The sequence below is a fragment of the Lissotriton helveticus genome, chromosome 4_1 (assembly GCF_964261635.1).
Source record: "Lissotriton helveticus chromosome 4_1, aLisHel1.1, whole genome shotgun sequence".
Classification (NCBI taxonomy): Eukaryota; Metazoa; Chordata; class Amphibia; order Caudata; family Salamandridae; genus Lissotriton; species Lissotriton helveticus.
The window spans coordinates 73,709,435-73,725,272 of NC_136063.1; the positions used below are offsets into that span (position 1 = coordinate 73,709,435).

The 15,838-nt window shown below is 52.5% G+C and overlaps 1 protein-coding gene across 1 annotated transcript in view; it reads right to left on the bottom strand.

The window, feature by feature from the left end:
- Nucleotides 1-3,257: 3,257 nt before the first annotated feature.
- The window catches only part of LOC144826961 (cytochrome P450 11B, mitochondrial-like), a 125,390-nt gene continuing 112,809 nt past the window's right edge, over nt 3,258-15,838 (bottom strand). Inside the window, exons 8-10 of the mRNA XM_078685424.1 lie at nt 13,524-13,602; nt 3,591-3,782; nt 3,258-3,407 (exon numbers count right to left, since the gene is read on the bottom strand). Coding sequence (XP_078541550.1) covers nt 3,294-3,407; nt 3,591-3,782; nt 13,524-13,602 — 385 coding nt within the window. The 3' untranslated portion in view covers nt 3,258-3,293. The remainder of the gene's footprint in view (nt 3,408-3,590; nt 3,783-13,523; nt 13,603-15,838) is intronic.

Below are 15,838 nucleotides of genomic sequence, written 5' to 3' on the forward strand. Positions count from 1 at the left end.
TTACATCAAAGGCTTTAAGCAGTGGTTCTGCTGCAGAGTTAAGATTTTCTTTTCCAACCTGAGGGTGAAGCAACAAGCACCGGAGTGTTCTAGAAGGCTGATATCGGATGAGTCTGTCTGCTAAGTAGCTAGGGCCATTGCCGTGTAGTACCTTGTGCACTATGTAACTTGCGGATTGGTAGCCAATGTAGTCCGTGAAGTAGAGGCAGGAGAGTTTGAAACTAAACGGGCCGCAGTGTTTTGGACCACCTGAAGTCTATTGAGGGAGGATTCGTCAGCTGAGATCAGGAGGGCGGTACAATAGTCTAGGTGACTTATAACTAATGCCTGAAGGAGAAATTTACGAACTGTCATGGGGAGAAAAGGGAAAACCCTCCTTAGAGGCTTAGCGTGTGAAAGCAGAAGCCTATGGTGGAAGTGACTTGCTCCTTCATTGTAAGTTACTTTACACTTTGCCTCTTAAGCTAAGCCTGACTGATTTGTTCCAAGCTATCAGAGGATTTAGTCACAATTAAGTGACTTTTGTGGTTTACTCTGACAAGAAATGTGGTTGTTACCTGAGCCTTCCTCCCCCTCAACCAATAACCAAATTTCTTACAACTGCCATTGAAATGAAATGAAATGGGCCTGAGCTCGAGTGCCTATTTGTCGGTGGTCCTTAGCGCTGGGACACTCTGTGGAGCAGCTGTGCGCTTTATAAGTACCCATTTTCATTTCATTTAATTTCAGAAGGGGGCCTTTAGCTAAGGCGATGTGCATGGCTTCTATGTTCTCCTGGGCACCAGCCTTCTCTGTGCCACAATAAGATAACTAGTTACTGTCCTGTGCATGCCTATGTACATGAAGTGTGGTCATCCCCAGACATCCCGTGCACAACAGGTGATAAACATCCTCATCCCTGCCTCTGTCAACTGGGAGCTCAAGCTTGCTTCTGCCTGGCGCTTTCTGCCCTTTCACCTCTGGGGAATGTGTGGCTCTTTCTTGTATGATGAGGACTGACCTGTGTCTTCCCTTTAAAGCTTGGCTTGCATCTGGATGATGTAGGAGTTGGAGGAATAGTATGGTCACCAGTACCACTCTCTAGCAGTCCTGCGTAGGTGCCGGCTGTGTCCCAACATTGCTCCACCCAACAGTAAAACCAATGGCCTTGGGGCGGCCTGGAGGATGGGGGGTCAAAGCTCCAGTGACAAAGGCATTGTGCCGGGCGGTGGACATTTTAACTCTTGGCTCAGTCTGGGATGTATGTCACTACAACGCATGCTTTTACAACGCATGCCATTACGATGCAGGTTTTACAACGCAAGTCGTTACAACGACTTGCGTTGGGGGGCGCTGGATAGTGAATAGTTTAATTTAATATTCCAACTCCAGTCCCCGTGGATAGTAGGGAAGGTGCTGGATAGTAATTAAACTATTCCCTATCCTAGAGCGCCCCCCAGCGCAATTCGTTGTAATAACTTGCGTTGTAAAAGTTGCGTCGTAATGGTAGTGCGTTGTAAAAGTTGCGTTGTAAAGGATGTTTCCCCTCAGTCTGGTTGATCATACCTGCATGGCCTTATTCTACACCACAGATGAACTCATTGGCCTTCAAGTAATGGACAGAGTGATAGAACGATGCTTGGATGAGGTCTTAGACCTGTGTGTGCTTCACCTGGAGAAGAACAGAGATAATCCCAGGATAAGGCAACCTGTAGCTTGGCTGATCCAATGAACTTAACTGTGCCCCAATAACTGACCATGAAACAGGTTCAACATGGACCAGGAGATAAGACCCTTTAATCTCAAAAACAGAACAACAACACATACATTATATGAGAGTCTGGGAGGAAGATGGTGGTGGATTCCTGGGAGTGAGACCACCTGACCCTCCAGGGACAGACGCAGTGAAGACAGAAAGACACAGATAATGAGAAGGGATGTGAGAGCTTCTACAGTAATCCGAGCATCCTGGCATCCAAGTATCAACCACCCCTGGTGCTCCATTCCACTGATAGGTTCACAAAACATGCAGAATATGTGCCAGTGATGGGCAGCCTTGGAGACCAGGCTGAGTTTAGACGATGTCTTGAGGCGATGCGTAGGGGTGATGGACCGACATTGAGAAGCAGCTGTGCACAGATGCTGGTGGCATGCGACAGGCAAGGTATGATGGACAGACCTGAAGAACAGGCAATAGTGTGGGTGATCAGCTCAGCAGATATGCCAGGGGTAATGGATAGGAAGTGATGGGCGAATCTGAGGAATGCAATGATTGGAAATGGGCAGGGGAGTGACGGAGCTGTGGAACATGTGGAGTGGTGCACTACCCCAGTCGACTGTTTCAGTAACAACGCGGAGGGTGTTTTCTTTTTTGAGAAATGTTCTTTATTAGGTAATCCAAAAATATAGGTGCAATGAGCCTCAGCCAACGCGTTTCGTTCAAAAAGGTTGAACTTCGTCAGGGCAATCCGAAGTGGAGATGGATCATGTCCGAGTAGCAGGGAGGTCATGTGCGATTAGCGACTTCAAGCAAAGCAGGAGCCTCCTTGATAAGGGCCCATTCTTCCTCGTACCGCCTTTGGATGTGTCCACATCTATCCAAAGGCGGTACGAGGAAGAAGCACTGGATGCACATGAGTACTGACACTACGAATGGGCCCTTATCAAGAAGGCTCCTGCTTCGCTTGAAGTCGCTAATCGCACATGACCTCCCCGCTACTCGGACATGATCCATCTCCACTTCGGATTGCCACGACAATCTTTTGATACAAATACACGCCCTGACCAAGTTCAAACTTTTTGAACGGAATGCGTTGCCTGAGGCTCATTGCACCTATATTTTCGGATAACCTAATAAAGAACATTTCTCAAAAAAGAAAACATACTATGCGTTGTTACTAAAATAGTCGATTGGGGTAGTGCACCACTCTATTTGTTCACAATTCCCATATATCTGCTTGGCAGTTTGCACTCCTCAACAGCGGGTGCAGGAGTAGTTTGTGCACACCAAATTGCATCTTCAACAATACTAATAGCGGGAACGCAGCCAAGAGGTGCGGCCACTGGAGTCTGCTGTTGACCCTCGCCCTTCCTGGAGCTGTGGAACATGTTAAGCAGGTGATAGAGTTGTAGAATGTCCAGGAGGGGTCTTGGGCTATCAGGAGGACACACTGTTGAGATGATAGAGTATGTAGTTGGGCTGGCAGCCGGCCGGTGATGTCTTGAGGACAGCTGGTGCAGAACACTTGGAGTTCTACAATGGGATGCAAGCAAAAGATCATGTTTAGACGACGACTGGTTGGCTGTTTGTTGCCCTAGCTGATGGGCCGGAAGGTGAGCAGTGGAGGTTTTTCTGGCATGAGGATGAATCTGAACACTGTCTTCACATCTTCTTTGGAAACTGTATCAATTTGAAAGTTTCTCAGAACCTGGAAAGAAGCAGGAAACAAGATGAGGAAACATGTAAAAACATGGTGGGAAAAGCACACCACTAAAAGACACATCCACAGCAAGCACCACCCATGTCTGACGTTCCCATTCATGCCCCACCATGGGGTGATCACAGATACCACAACATCAGTGAGGGACCCTTCATCCCTCCTACAACTTACATGGACAAGGAACAGCATCATCTCCATTTCTGCAATCCGACGCCCGATGCACTGCCGCGAGCCAAACCCAAAAGCCAGCGCCTTGAAGCCGTTGTCCTCTTTATTCAGCCATCTCTCAGGGTCGTAGCGCCCAGGTTTTGTGAAAACCTCTGAGCTTCTGCCCATGGCATACAGCCCAACCTGCACCAGCGTCTAGAGGAAAGGGAAGTGACAGTGAAGAAAATATTTTAAAAACATGGTGTCCTATGCGGAGTGCTGGTGAACGGTCAATCACATCAAGAACAGTGAGTCCTACAGCGGGCACAGCTCCACTCTCAATGACTTCAAGCATGCTATGCACTGCATTGCCTTCTATGCCTTACACTGTTTTTCTCTCACTCATCTCAGGAACATTGTGTCCTACATCGTGTACTGCTCAACCCTCATTCATCAAAAGTATACATTATACTACGCTGTGTCCTATCCCTTGTACTGCTCAACTCAGTCATTTCAGTAACATTGTGTCTCTCATTGTGTACTGCTCAACTCTCAAAATCAAGAACATTATGTCCTATACCATATACCTCTCCACTTTTATTCTCAAAACCATTGTGTCCTACAAATTGTTCCGCTCAAATGTCAACATCTCGAAAACAGTGTTCAGCACGACTCGCGATCTGAAGAACGTTGTGCCCTACACGTCTATGGATCCACTCTCAATCTCAAAATCATAGTGCCCCACACCTAGAGCTGATCCACTCTTAATCTCAAGAGCATTGTGTCCTACATTGTGTTTCACTCAACCTCAATCATCTCAAAAATATTGTCCTACTCTATGTATATCTTGTACTGCTCCACTATCCATGCTGAGAACACTGTGTCCTGTGCTGTGTACCACTCACGTCTCAAATCATCTCAAGAACATCATGTCGTCCACCATGTAGCACAAACTGTTTTCAGGAACATTGTGTCCTAGTACATTTACTACTCAATTCTTAATCTTCTCAGGAACATAGTGTGCCCCACCCCTGGTACAGTTCAGATCTCACTAATCTCAAGAACATCATGTCCCACACTATGTACTGCTCTCCTCTCAATCTCAAAACAGTGCATTCTGCACCATCTACTGCTCTACTCTCAAGTTCAAGAACATCACGTCGAACACCATGTACTGCTCCAGTCTCAATCCCAACAACATGGTGTCCTGCACTGTGAACCACTCAAGTCTCAATCATCTCAAGAACATTATATCCTACAGTAAGTAGCACAAACTGTTTTCAGGAACATTGCGCCCTTGTGCATACATTACTCAATTCTTAATCTTCTCAAGAACATTGTGTACTTCAGTGTGTTCCACCCCTGGTTCGCCTCAGTTTTCACTAATCTCAAGAAAACCATGTCCCACAACATGTACTGATCCACTCTCAATCCTAAGACATTGTGGCCTACTCCATGTACCACTTAACACTCAATCACCTCAGGAACATTGTGTCATACCCTGCCCTGAGGAAGATGAGACCCACATCGGGGTTCTAACACCGAAACGCGTGTCGGTGCTGGATTGAATATGTGGAATAGCTTTTTTTTTTTGTAAAAATATTTTTTATTGGCAATCAAGTGCTGAGGATACAATACAGCATAAAAGCAGCTCAGGCATCAGTAAACGATGCGGTAAATCAGCTCAGCTCAAGCAAGACACCTTTTTTATAGAACCGTCCCCAACATGCCCACCCCACCCTACATTCCCCCCCCGTAGCCAGTGTGCCGCTTTCTTCCTTTCCAGTCATCAACTTGTTATCCCCGCCCGTCCTGGACAGGGACCTCAGTAAAGGGTAAGTGGTGTCATTCAACGGAGTGTCAAGACCCCCATGGTTGCCATCAGTAATAGTAAGTAGTGTGTGCGCCTTGGTATGTGTGAGAAAGCCCGGTCCCAGTGCCCTCACCCTGGAGTCCCTCCCTCATCCTCACTCTGGTCTCCATCCGGCTGTTGGAGCGCTACCACCAAGGCCTCCCACGCCCTGGCCACCTCCAGCGCCTTGTCATTATCTAGGCTCCTAGCCTGTCGCAGCCGCAATGTGCTCTCCGCTTTCGCCCAGCGCTCCAGAGTGGTCTTCCACCGCGTGTAGCTGGGGCCTTGAGTAGATTTCCAGTGCATGGAGATTTCACGTTTAGCTAATATCAAACCCAGGTCGCAGAATTTGCTGGTAACTCGAGTGCGAGGGGTGTGAGGGAACCACAGTAAGAGGCATGTACCCATGTCAGGAGCGATCTGCCGGTCCGTGACAGCATTCAGGCAGGACATTACCGCCTCCCAGTAACCCGTCAGCTTGATGCAAGTCCAAAACATGTGGGCGAAGTCCGCATCCGCAGTCCCACATTGGGGACAAAGCGAGGAAGCACCCTCGAAGTATTGCGAGATCTTCGTCGGCGTTAGGTACGCCCGGTGCAGGGTAAAAAACTGGACCAATTGGAACCTGGCGTTCCTCGTGCCCTTCCATGCCCTGCGCAGTAGCTGTGGCCACGCCGTGTCAGGAATAGACCGCCCCATGTCCCCCTCCCACTTGGCTCGCAGCCCATCCAGGGGTCGCAGGGCAGCAGCCGACAGCCGTCGATAAAGGCACGTGACAGCCTTGTAGGTGCCAGCGGCCGTCACCACATACTGACAGCACTCCGATGTCTGCGGCTCAGTGAGCCCACACTTCCAGTAGCGGCGAATACCAGCCACTAATGCAGCGTGTAGCAAATACCCACCCCTCGGTAGATCGTAAGAGTCTCGCAGCTCCTGAAACGGAATCAGCAAGCCATCCTTGTAAAGATCGCCGACCATCAGCAGGCCAAGCTCCTCCCAAATCGCCAGTGCTGACTAGTCCCCGCCATGCGGAAAGGCTGTGCACATCCCGAGCGGAATTTCCGGGGCGTAAGGGCGAACGGCACCGGAGCGCTTGTGAGCCCGAAGCCAACAGCTGCGAATCGTCCGTTCCTCCAAAGTGAGCTGAGTCAGGTCCAGTTTCTGGCCCAAGACTATAAAGGAGAGGAAGTGTCTCGGGAACAATTTGCCCGACACATCGTCCGGGCCGCGGAACTCCAAAGCCACCGCCTGGGTGAGCCACTGCAGTTGAGCCGCCAGGTAGTACCACTCAAAATCCGGGGCAGCAAGGCCCCCGTCCGCTCTGGGGCGCATCAACGTGGTCAGCGCAACCCGTCGTCTACCCGAACCCCAGATGAACCCCGTCGTTAGGGAGCGGAGTCTGGTGAAAACAGATGCGGGAATCCAGACCGGCAGGGTGCGAAACAGGTACAACAGTCGGGGAAGTGCCACCATCTTCAGCAACGCGACTCGTCCCGCGACTGAGAGCGGCAGCGTCCGCCAGAAACCCATGCAACCCTGTAGATTCCGAATTGCCCTGTTGACGTTACCGTCCAGGAGGACCGCAGGGGAGTGGTAGATGAAAGTGCCCAGATAGGGGAGGCAATGGTGTTCCCATCGCAAGGCACCCTCCGGTTGGGCGTCACCGGCCCCCGGAGTCAGCGGGAAGAGGCAAGACTTCCCCCAGTTGACTCTCAGCCCTGAAAGATGACCAAAATCCGCCAGGAGCCGTTCGGCCCCGCGCAGGGAGTCGTCCGTGTCCGCTAGAAACAACAGACAGTCGTCCGCATAGAGAGAGATGTAGTGGGTGTCGGTTCTCAGCGGGAGCCCTGCATACGCTCGGCCCAGCCGGGCGTGCGCAGCCAGTGGCTCTATGGCCAGCGCAAATAACAAGGGGGATAGAGAGCACCCCTGTCGGGTCCCCCTACCCACCGCGTAAGAGGCTGAAATGGTGGACCCCGTTTTGACACGGGCCATAGCTGCGGCATAAAGCAAGGCAGTCCACTTCACAAAGCGTTCGCCCAGTCCAAAGGCCTCTAGGACACGGAGCAGGTACGGCCACTCGACGCTATCAAATGCTTTCTCGATGTCAATCGAGAGGACCGCGGCACTCGGAAAGTCAGCGGCCTCCCCTCCCATGATCCGTAGCAACCGGCGCACACAAGTGGCAGTGGTGCGTTGAGGAATAAAGCCCGCCTGGTCGCTATGCACCAAGGAGCGCATGTGGGTGAGGAGCCGTGTCGCGAGGATCCGGCTCAGGATCTTGTAATCCGTGGTGAGCATGGAGAGCGGGCGGTACGCCGAACGGCAGCTCGCATCACCTTCTCGCTTCAGTAAGGGTATCACTAAGGCTTCGCGTGTAGACGCCGGCAAGCACCCCGAGTTCCAGGCCTCTCGATAAACCTCCTGCAGTCGCGGAACCAGCACATCCGCATAGGCCACATAAAATTCGATCGGGAGCCCATCCGTACCCGGAGTCTTGCGGCGGGCCATGTGTTTGATGGCCACCCTGATTTCTCCCTCGGAGATATCGCCGCCCAACTGTTTCGCGTGCTCCGGATCGAGCCTGGGCAGCTGCGCCGCCACCAGGAACTCCTCCAGCTCCGCCGGGGGGTCCGGCATCCTATTCCTATAAAGATGTTCGTAATACCGATGGAATTGGTCGTTAATGTCCAATTGCGTGTAGACCATGCGCCCCTCCGGAGTGGCGAGCGCCACTATAGGGGAGCCTCGGGTTCCAGGGCTGGCCAACCATGCCAGTAGCGAACCCACTTTGTCGCGTTCGGCGTGAGCCCGGACCAGGAACTCCTTATAATCAAAGCAGCGCAGTTTTTCCAGCGCCGCCGCCACTACCTCTCGAGCCTCGGAGACCGCTCCATGAGCTTCAGGGTCCGCGTGGCTGCGCCTCTCCTCAGCGCGCAAACGGTCCTCATTGCGCTCTACATCCTGCAGCAGGGTTTTACGGACCCCCGCAGTAGCCGAAATACAGACGCCCCGGACTACCGCCTTAAAGGCGTCCCATTCCAGTGCCCGGCTGGAGGCCGTGCCCACATTGGTGTCAAAGTATCCCTCCACCCCGCTACGTACACTGGCCTTAAATGCTGGGTCCTCCAGCGTCAGCGGATTCAACCGCCACGTCGGGATGGCTTGGCGTCGCCTCATCCACTGTATCGTCACCAGGCAAGGGTTGTGGTCAGACACCGTCCTAGTCAAGTACTCACTGTGGCGGACCAGGCTCTGGATGTCCAGTGAACACAGAATGCTGTCTAGACGAACATGCAGATCGTGTGGGGGGGAGTAAAAGGAGAAATCCCTTTCCGTTGGGTGGTGGGTCCTCCACGCATCGACTAGGCCCCAGCTACCCCGCCACGCTCTCCTACTCTGCGCCAACTTGTGAGACGCTGCCTGCGCTAGGGGCGGGTGAGAGCGATCCAGTTCCACGTCCAGCACTGAGTTAAAATCCCCCCCAAGCAGGACCGTACCAGCCAGGACAGTCGCCAGCTTCCCAGACAGTCGCGCAAAGAAGGCAGGCTGGTCTACGTTAGGGGCGTAGACGCTGCAGAGCGTCACGTCCCTCCCATCTAGGCGGCCCTGTACAGCAACAAACCTCCCCTCGGGGTCTACTATCGACACCAGAGGCTGGAAAGGAACCCCCGCCCGGACCCATATCAAAGCCCCCCGCGCAAAGGCCGAGTAGGTGGTGTAAAACATATGCCCCCGCCATCTGCGCTGCAGAGCCCGCCCCTCAGTCAGATCAATGTGGGTTTCCTGCAGGAAGGCAACCTGAACCCCCCTGCGGACAAGATGGGCATGAACCCTGTGGCGTTTCAGCATGGAATTCAGGCCCCTCACGTTCCAGGTCACACATTTCAGTTCAAGGAGGGTCCCCATTTCCTACGACAAACACAACCCCAAAGAAAGCAACAATCGCACGCACACTGGCCACTCCCCAAGAAATAAACCCCGACATTCCCCAACAACCCCATGTCCCACCCCTCCCCAGAATAGGTCCCCAACAGCAGAAACCCATCCAAATGAGCAAGTCCCAACAGTAACAGTCTCTGGCAACTACCAGAGTCCCACAGTAGGTGTGGGAGAAGAGGGGATGGCTTGTCACCTTTCTCAGCAGACCGCAAGCAGCTCACTCTATCAAGCCAGGTAGGCCTCCCCCTCATGCCCCAAGTGTCCCGCATCCCCTCCATAAGGAAGGCGACCATCACCTCAGAGGTTGGCCGCCCAACTCCAGTTCCAGGCCCAACAGGCCAATGCCGCCACAGCCCCAAACCCCGGTCAGGAACACATCAGGCTACACGATACCACTGCCGGGGGAGCATCAGCCTCATTCGTCCAGCAAACCATCTGCAGTTCCAGGCGTGACATGGGGTGGCGCGGGGTCTCCAATCACCGACTCCTCCGAGGACCCCCCGTCGGTGCCACCTCGAGATCCCGACCCCATAGCCGTCGCGGAGTCCAATGTTTGGGAGATGTCAGAGACCGCCTGGAGGGCTTCCCTGCGCTCCAGCTCAGTTTGTGAGACCGTGGGTGTCCGAACTTTTGGTGGTCGTTTCTTGCGTCTCCTGCCCCGCCTGGGTCGTGGTGGCGCCCGCCGCTGCTCCCCGGTCGCATGAAGAGCATCCGCGCCGGTCTTGTAGAGCTCCAGCCAGTTCCAAATGTCGTCGGGAGTGTCGTAGAAGGAAGACTTGCCATCTAGCATGATCCGTAGGCGGGCTGGGAACAGGAGAGAGTAGCGGATGCCCTCCTCCCGAAGCGCCTTCTTGACCGCCAGAAAAGTCGACCGCTGCCTCTGGACTTCCAAGGAGTAATCCGGATATATGGATACCTGGGCATTGTCCACTCGATAGGGTCCCAGAGCTCGCGCCCTCTGCAGAATGAGGTCCCGGTCTCTGTAATGCAGCAACCGCGCCACCACCGGGCGGGGAGGCCGGCCCTCGGCTGGGGGACGAGCCGGCACGCGGTGAGCACGCTCTAGAGTGTAGAACGGCGAGAGCCCTTCCGGAACAACCACATCTCGCAGCCAGGCCTCCAGATAGCCCAACATGTCGGCCCCTTCAATTTTCTCTGGTAGGCCCACCACACGAACGTTGTTGCGGCGGTTGCGCCCTTCTGCATCCTCCGCCCGCTGCTCCAGAATGTGCACCCTCTGCTGCAGCTCCCCCAGCAAGGCGTCCGCCGCTTTCGACGAAGGTTCCAGCTCAGCGATCCGGGTCTCGGTCTCCTTGACCCGATCCGCCAACTTGCCGTGGTCTGCACGCAAGAGGCCCAGGCTCGTGGACACCTGCCCGATGTCATGATGCAGGGCCTCCCTGGTGTCAGCGATGGCCTTCAGGATCTGCTCCAGTTGGCTTTGCGGTAGGCCCGCCGCCGGGATGGGATCCAGAGTGGGGCCCCGATCATCCACCGGCCCCCCAGCAGCGTCCGGCGGGGGCTTTAGGGGGCGCTTCCCCATGGGGGTGGTCGCGTCTCGCCCTCGCAGCAACAGGGTCGGCGTCTACTCCTGCGTCCAACTCACCAGGCCGCAATCCTCGGGGTCGCTCGCCGCGCGGCACGTCCCCTGGGTTTGCCGGCCCCCGAAACCAGCAGCTCTCGATGGCTCCCGGGCCCCGCTCGTCGCCTCACAGTCCACCGAGCACAAGGAGCCCCTCTGAGTGCACCGCTCCTCTAAGTCTGCAAGCAATGTACAAGGCCACCAGCCCAGATTGGCGACAGGGGCGGGTCTCCAGGGTGCCAGTGATGCAGGGGCAGGAAAAGGCGCGCCCGGGCGCCTAGAAACAGGTCCCCCGGGGGGTCTTCAGAGCCAGGTCACCAGGCTCCCCGGCGGCAGCAGAGCCCCTCGACAGCAGAAGGCCAGGGATCAGCGCGGGACCACCCCCACTCAGGCCGGTTGCACAGGGTCCGGTCCCAGCCCAATCCTGGGTCGCGCAGGGCTGGTCTGCACCCCAAGCCCGCGCTCCACAGTTGGCACACAATGGGAACACCCAAGGTCAGGCCGGCAAGGGGCAGCGCCGGGCAGCCGCGACCCCGGTAGGCCGCGCTGAGAGAGGCCCAAGTCCAAGCACAGCCACACGCTCCCTGTCCGGCCAGCAGCAGCCCCCCCCGGGCCGGGGCGGTATCAGGTCCGCTCACCTGCAGGTGCCCCCGCTGTGCCCCCGCCAATGCTCCGCAGTGAAGTAGTCCGAGCCCCGCCGCCGCGGCGGGCTCAAAAATCTAGGGCTCCGGGTCCCGTGGTGGCCGGCGGCCGGTCAGGAACCGCTGCGGGCCGGCCCCCGGATCACTCGAGGCCGGGGATGCGGCCGAGCGTCAAGGCCGCAAGATGGCCGGCGCCGCCCACTGAACACCGGGCGCGGCGCGGGTTCCGCGCAGTCAGGGATCCGTCTCCACTGTCTCCGGCCAGGCCCTCAGGCACACAGGAGGAGATGCGGGCAAACTCGGGGCTCCAAGGCCATCAGGATCACCAGCGCCAGGATTAATGGAGGAGGCCACGGCGGAGCTCAGCGCTCACACGTCTACCTCCATCGGCTGCCAAGCCACGCCCCGAATATGTGGAATAGCTTTGATAGGAAAACCACCCTATTTGTTCTTTAAGAATGTTTACTAGTTCATGAAAATGTATTTGTGTTTATTGTTTAATTGTTAAATTGATTCTTATGTCCTGACATGTATCTTTTCCTTGAGGCACATTTGCATTTTCTGTAAGGCCTCACATGTAACTTTAGATCCAGTGGGGGGTTTCTATCCATGTATATATTGAATGTATTTGGTTGAATGTCTGATATTGTTAGGCATGTGAGCATGTGAGATTACGAGAAGGTATGCCTGAGGTCTGAGTGAATGTGTTGTGGGATGTGTTATGATCGAATATTATTGTTGAAAGGATATGTATATAAAAAAACGTTATGCATCACAGTATTAAATTATAATAAAAGGCTTTTTGATAACTCCTATTTTTCGGTTGTGGTGTCACTATTAGCCTGAGACATGCACTGGTAATGTTCTGGTGATCCGTGACTTTTTGCACATATTGAGTTGTACAGGTAGAGAACCTCCTGTTTTTGATTAAATTCACGTACTTCCCCCGTTGGTCTCTATCTATATTAAAATCAGGGAGCCCCTCCTTCTCAGTGGTTGGTCCTACCCTTTGTAGTGCTCATCTCTCAATCATCGCAAGGCGTTGTGTCCTCCTCTGCTCTCAACATCACACCCACTGCAGTTATAGTCAGGCCTTAGCAATCCAACTGGGAAACTTTGTCATGGTTCACAGTGGAAATGTGTAATTTTTGGGAGCTTTAGATTGAAAGTTAATTTAACTGTTCCTACAGGTCCAAAAGCTTTGGAAAACAATCTGTTGAAACATTCCTCCCTCCCTCACACCTGTAAAAAGATGGCACATGTACATTTCAATGAGTTCTGAGGACTTGGAACTAGCCTCTGCTTCGAACGCGCTGTTTCTAGTGGGAACTACAAAGCTCCATTTTCAGTAGCACGATAAGGTGAGACTTGCATCAGTATTGACAGGGAAGGAACGAGGTTCTGGTACTAGAAGAGATGGGACAAGAATCAGATCCTCACCACAGGGATGTAGTAAGCATAAAGTACTCACCTTTGCAAGGACCCAGTACTCACAGTGGTATGGATATGTTAGGACTCAAGCGCTCACACGAAAAGGACAGGGTAAGAAGGGAGTGAACACTTACCCCATCTGACCCAATAGGTATGAAGTACTCCTACCAGTATGGACAAAGTAGGAATCAGTTATACTCTCTAGTAAAGACATAGCATGGAGGGAACAGGTAATCATCCCATACGGACATGGTAGGACAGGTACTCATGTGAAAGAGCATGGTAGAGAGGGAGTAGTACTACTCATCCCGTATGGCCATGATAGGACAGGTACTCACATGAAAAGGGCATGGGATGGAGGAAACAAGTACTAATACAGCATGGACATGGCAGAAGAAGTACTCGCGTAAAAGAGCATGGCAGGGAATAAATACTACACATCTGGTAGGGCCATGCTAGGACTTGCACTCACATACAAATGGCATGGTAGGGAGGCAGTAGGTACTCACCCCAGCGGGGACGCGGTAGTTGTGGAGAGTCACATCCTTGGTGGGGTAGCGCTGCACTGTTATTCCAACAGGGTACAACCTAGAGACAGACGGACAGACAGCTGTATGTTCAGTGTATCTTTGTTTTCACCAACTTCTTTTCTGAAACTGTCTCACTCCCTCAATGACTCTTTTCTTTCAAGTCCCTCCCATTCTCCATTTTAGGTCTCAAGCTCCCTGTCCCTCACCTCTGTTTTTCTCTGATGCTCAGAACTCACTGACTTGTCTCTTCTCACTCTATCTCTGGCAGTCTCTACTCACTCTCTCCGTCTTGCTTGTCTCTCTGGCAGTCGCTTGACACTCTCTGAATCCATTATGACTCTCTGACTGTCTCTTAACACCACTCTCTGGAAGTCTCTTCCTATCTTCTCGACCCTCATGTCTCTGTCTGGTAGTCTCTTCCCACTGTCTCAGCCCTCATGCCTCTCCAAAATACTCATGGCGCTCCATTTATCATGTATGTCTCTTACAGTCTTTTTTTAGTATCCGATCCCTCATGTCTGGGCTGGGAGGACGCTAAAAGTCATCACTCTACTCCTTACATCTCTCAATGACAGTCTCTTCCGACTCTCTCACCCCTTATGCCACTGACAGTCATTACTCTTTCCATCTCTCAAGTCTCTTTCCAGCAGTCTCTCTTCCTACTCTTTCATCCCTCTGGCCTCTCTCTCAACAGTCGCCTCTCACCCTCTCTATCTCTAGCCTTCCTGTTCCCTTCACAATACAAGGGGGAGAACATTCCCTCAATGTAGTCTCTGCCAGAAGTTATGGTATATAGGCAGCGGCAGAAGTGCATTTAAAAAAAGTATGGAAACTGCGATGCTGCACGCAATTGGAGCTGGGGCAGTGGGCGTTTAGGCAAGGTCAAAGGTGTGGTTAAAAAAACAATCTTTGGTCTTTCACTGCCAGGTAGCTAGCTACATATAAAATAAAGTGCTGCTTAAATGAAAAATACATTTTAAAAACGTTGCTACTCAGTGGAAAATGTTTATAGTATAATATGAAACCTCTATTAGTTAATGCCCTGTAGAGGTCTGTGTGTAACCAGAGAGACACAGAATTAAATATTGGTTGGTGGAGTAGAGAATAGTGACCTGTGTATTTTTAGTGCTATGAAGTCACAGCCTGTGACAGAAAACACTGTGAATATGTAAGTCATATTTTATACTTGCATTACACACAGTATAAGATAGGCTGCTACAAAATGCGCAAAAAGGTTTAAGATAAAATGGTGTTTCCTAAATATTGATTTTAGCAATACCCACACTGTGTGTAGTGCCATTTTTTTTACATACCCCTCCCTTCAACATCTCATCAGGGGTAGTAAGCGTTATATAATTACAATTAAAAGAACCCACTTCACAGCTCAGTTGTTAACTCTTTGCACTCAAAAAGAATAGATCTTTGTCATCACAAAGCTTCAAGTGATTTGATCAATTAAAGCCGGTATGGGCTCCCAAGCATCCTTAATGTAGTGACCTGACAAGTAGGGACCGAGGACACTAGGACCCTGTGGGTCATGAGGGAGGTGACCAGGTCACCAGACACCACATCCGGTCAGGGGACAGGAAGAGGAAAGATTGGACTAGGACGAGGACAGGGATGGACGCGTGTAACCAGCTGCATCGAGAATAATAATAAAGAACTGTGATTGCACCCACCTGTGTCCTGCGTGTGAATGTGCTGCAGAGTGCATGCAGCGTAGACATGACAACTGGCGACGAAGGGTGAGAGACGAGCCGACGTGCATCTCGACGAGGAAAGGCGACGCTATCAGGAAGAACCAGGTGCCCACCCTGGATGTGCAGGAAGAAGAAAGAAAAAAAAAAGCGACATCGGAGCCCACCCGACCGCCTCTGAGGAGTAACCGGCAAACTGCGGTAAGCGCGAAGGAACGGGCGCGATCTCGAAATTGAGGCACGAGCTCTCGCGAGAGTCTCGGCGGCCATTTTGGGATCAGGTGGCTGGGCCAATCAGAGGCGAGATCGGGGAAGCGGCCATTTCTGAGTCAGGCGAGCGAGATTTCGATCGCGAAATCTCGCGAGAAGAGAGCGGCCATTTTAAAGAAAAGGACAATAGAAAGAAGGGCCATAGAAATCAACAGAGCGGCCATTTCAGAGCCAGGCAAAGAAGGAAAGAAGAAGAAAAAGACAAGAAAAGGACAAGGAAAGCCTAGAAAAGGCTAAATCAAAGCAGAATAACAGAGGAAGAAGAAGAAAAAAGGAAATAAAAGAGACACAAGAGAAAAGAAAGTAGAAAAGGTCCAAATAAAGTAA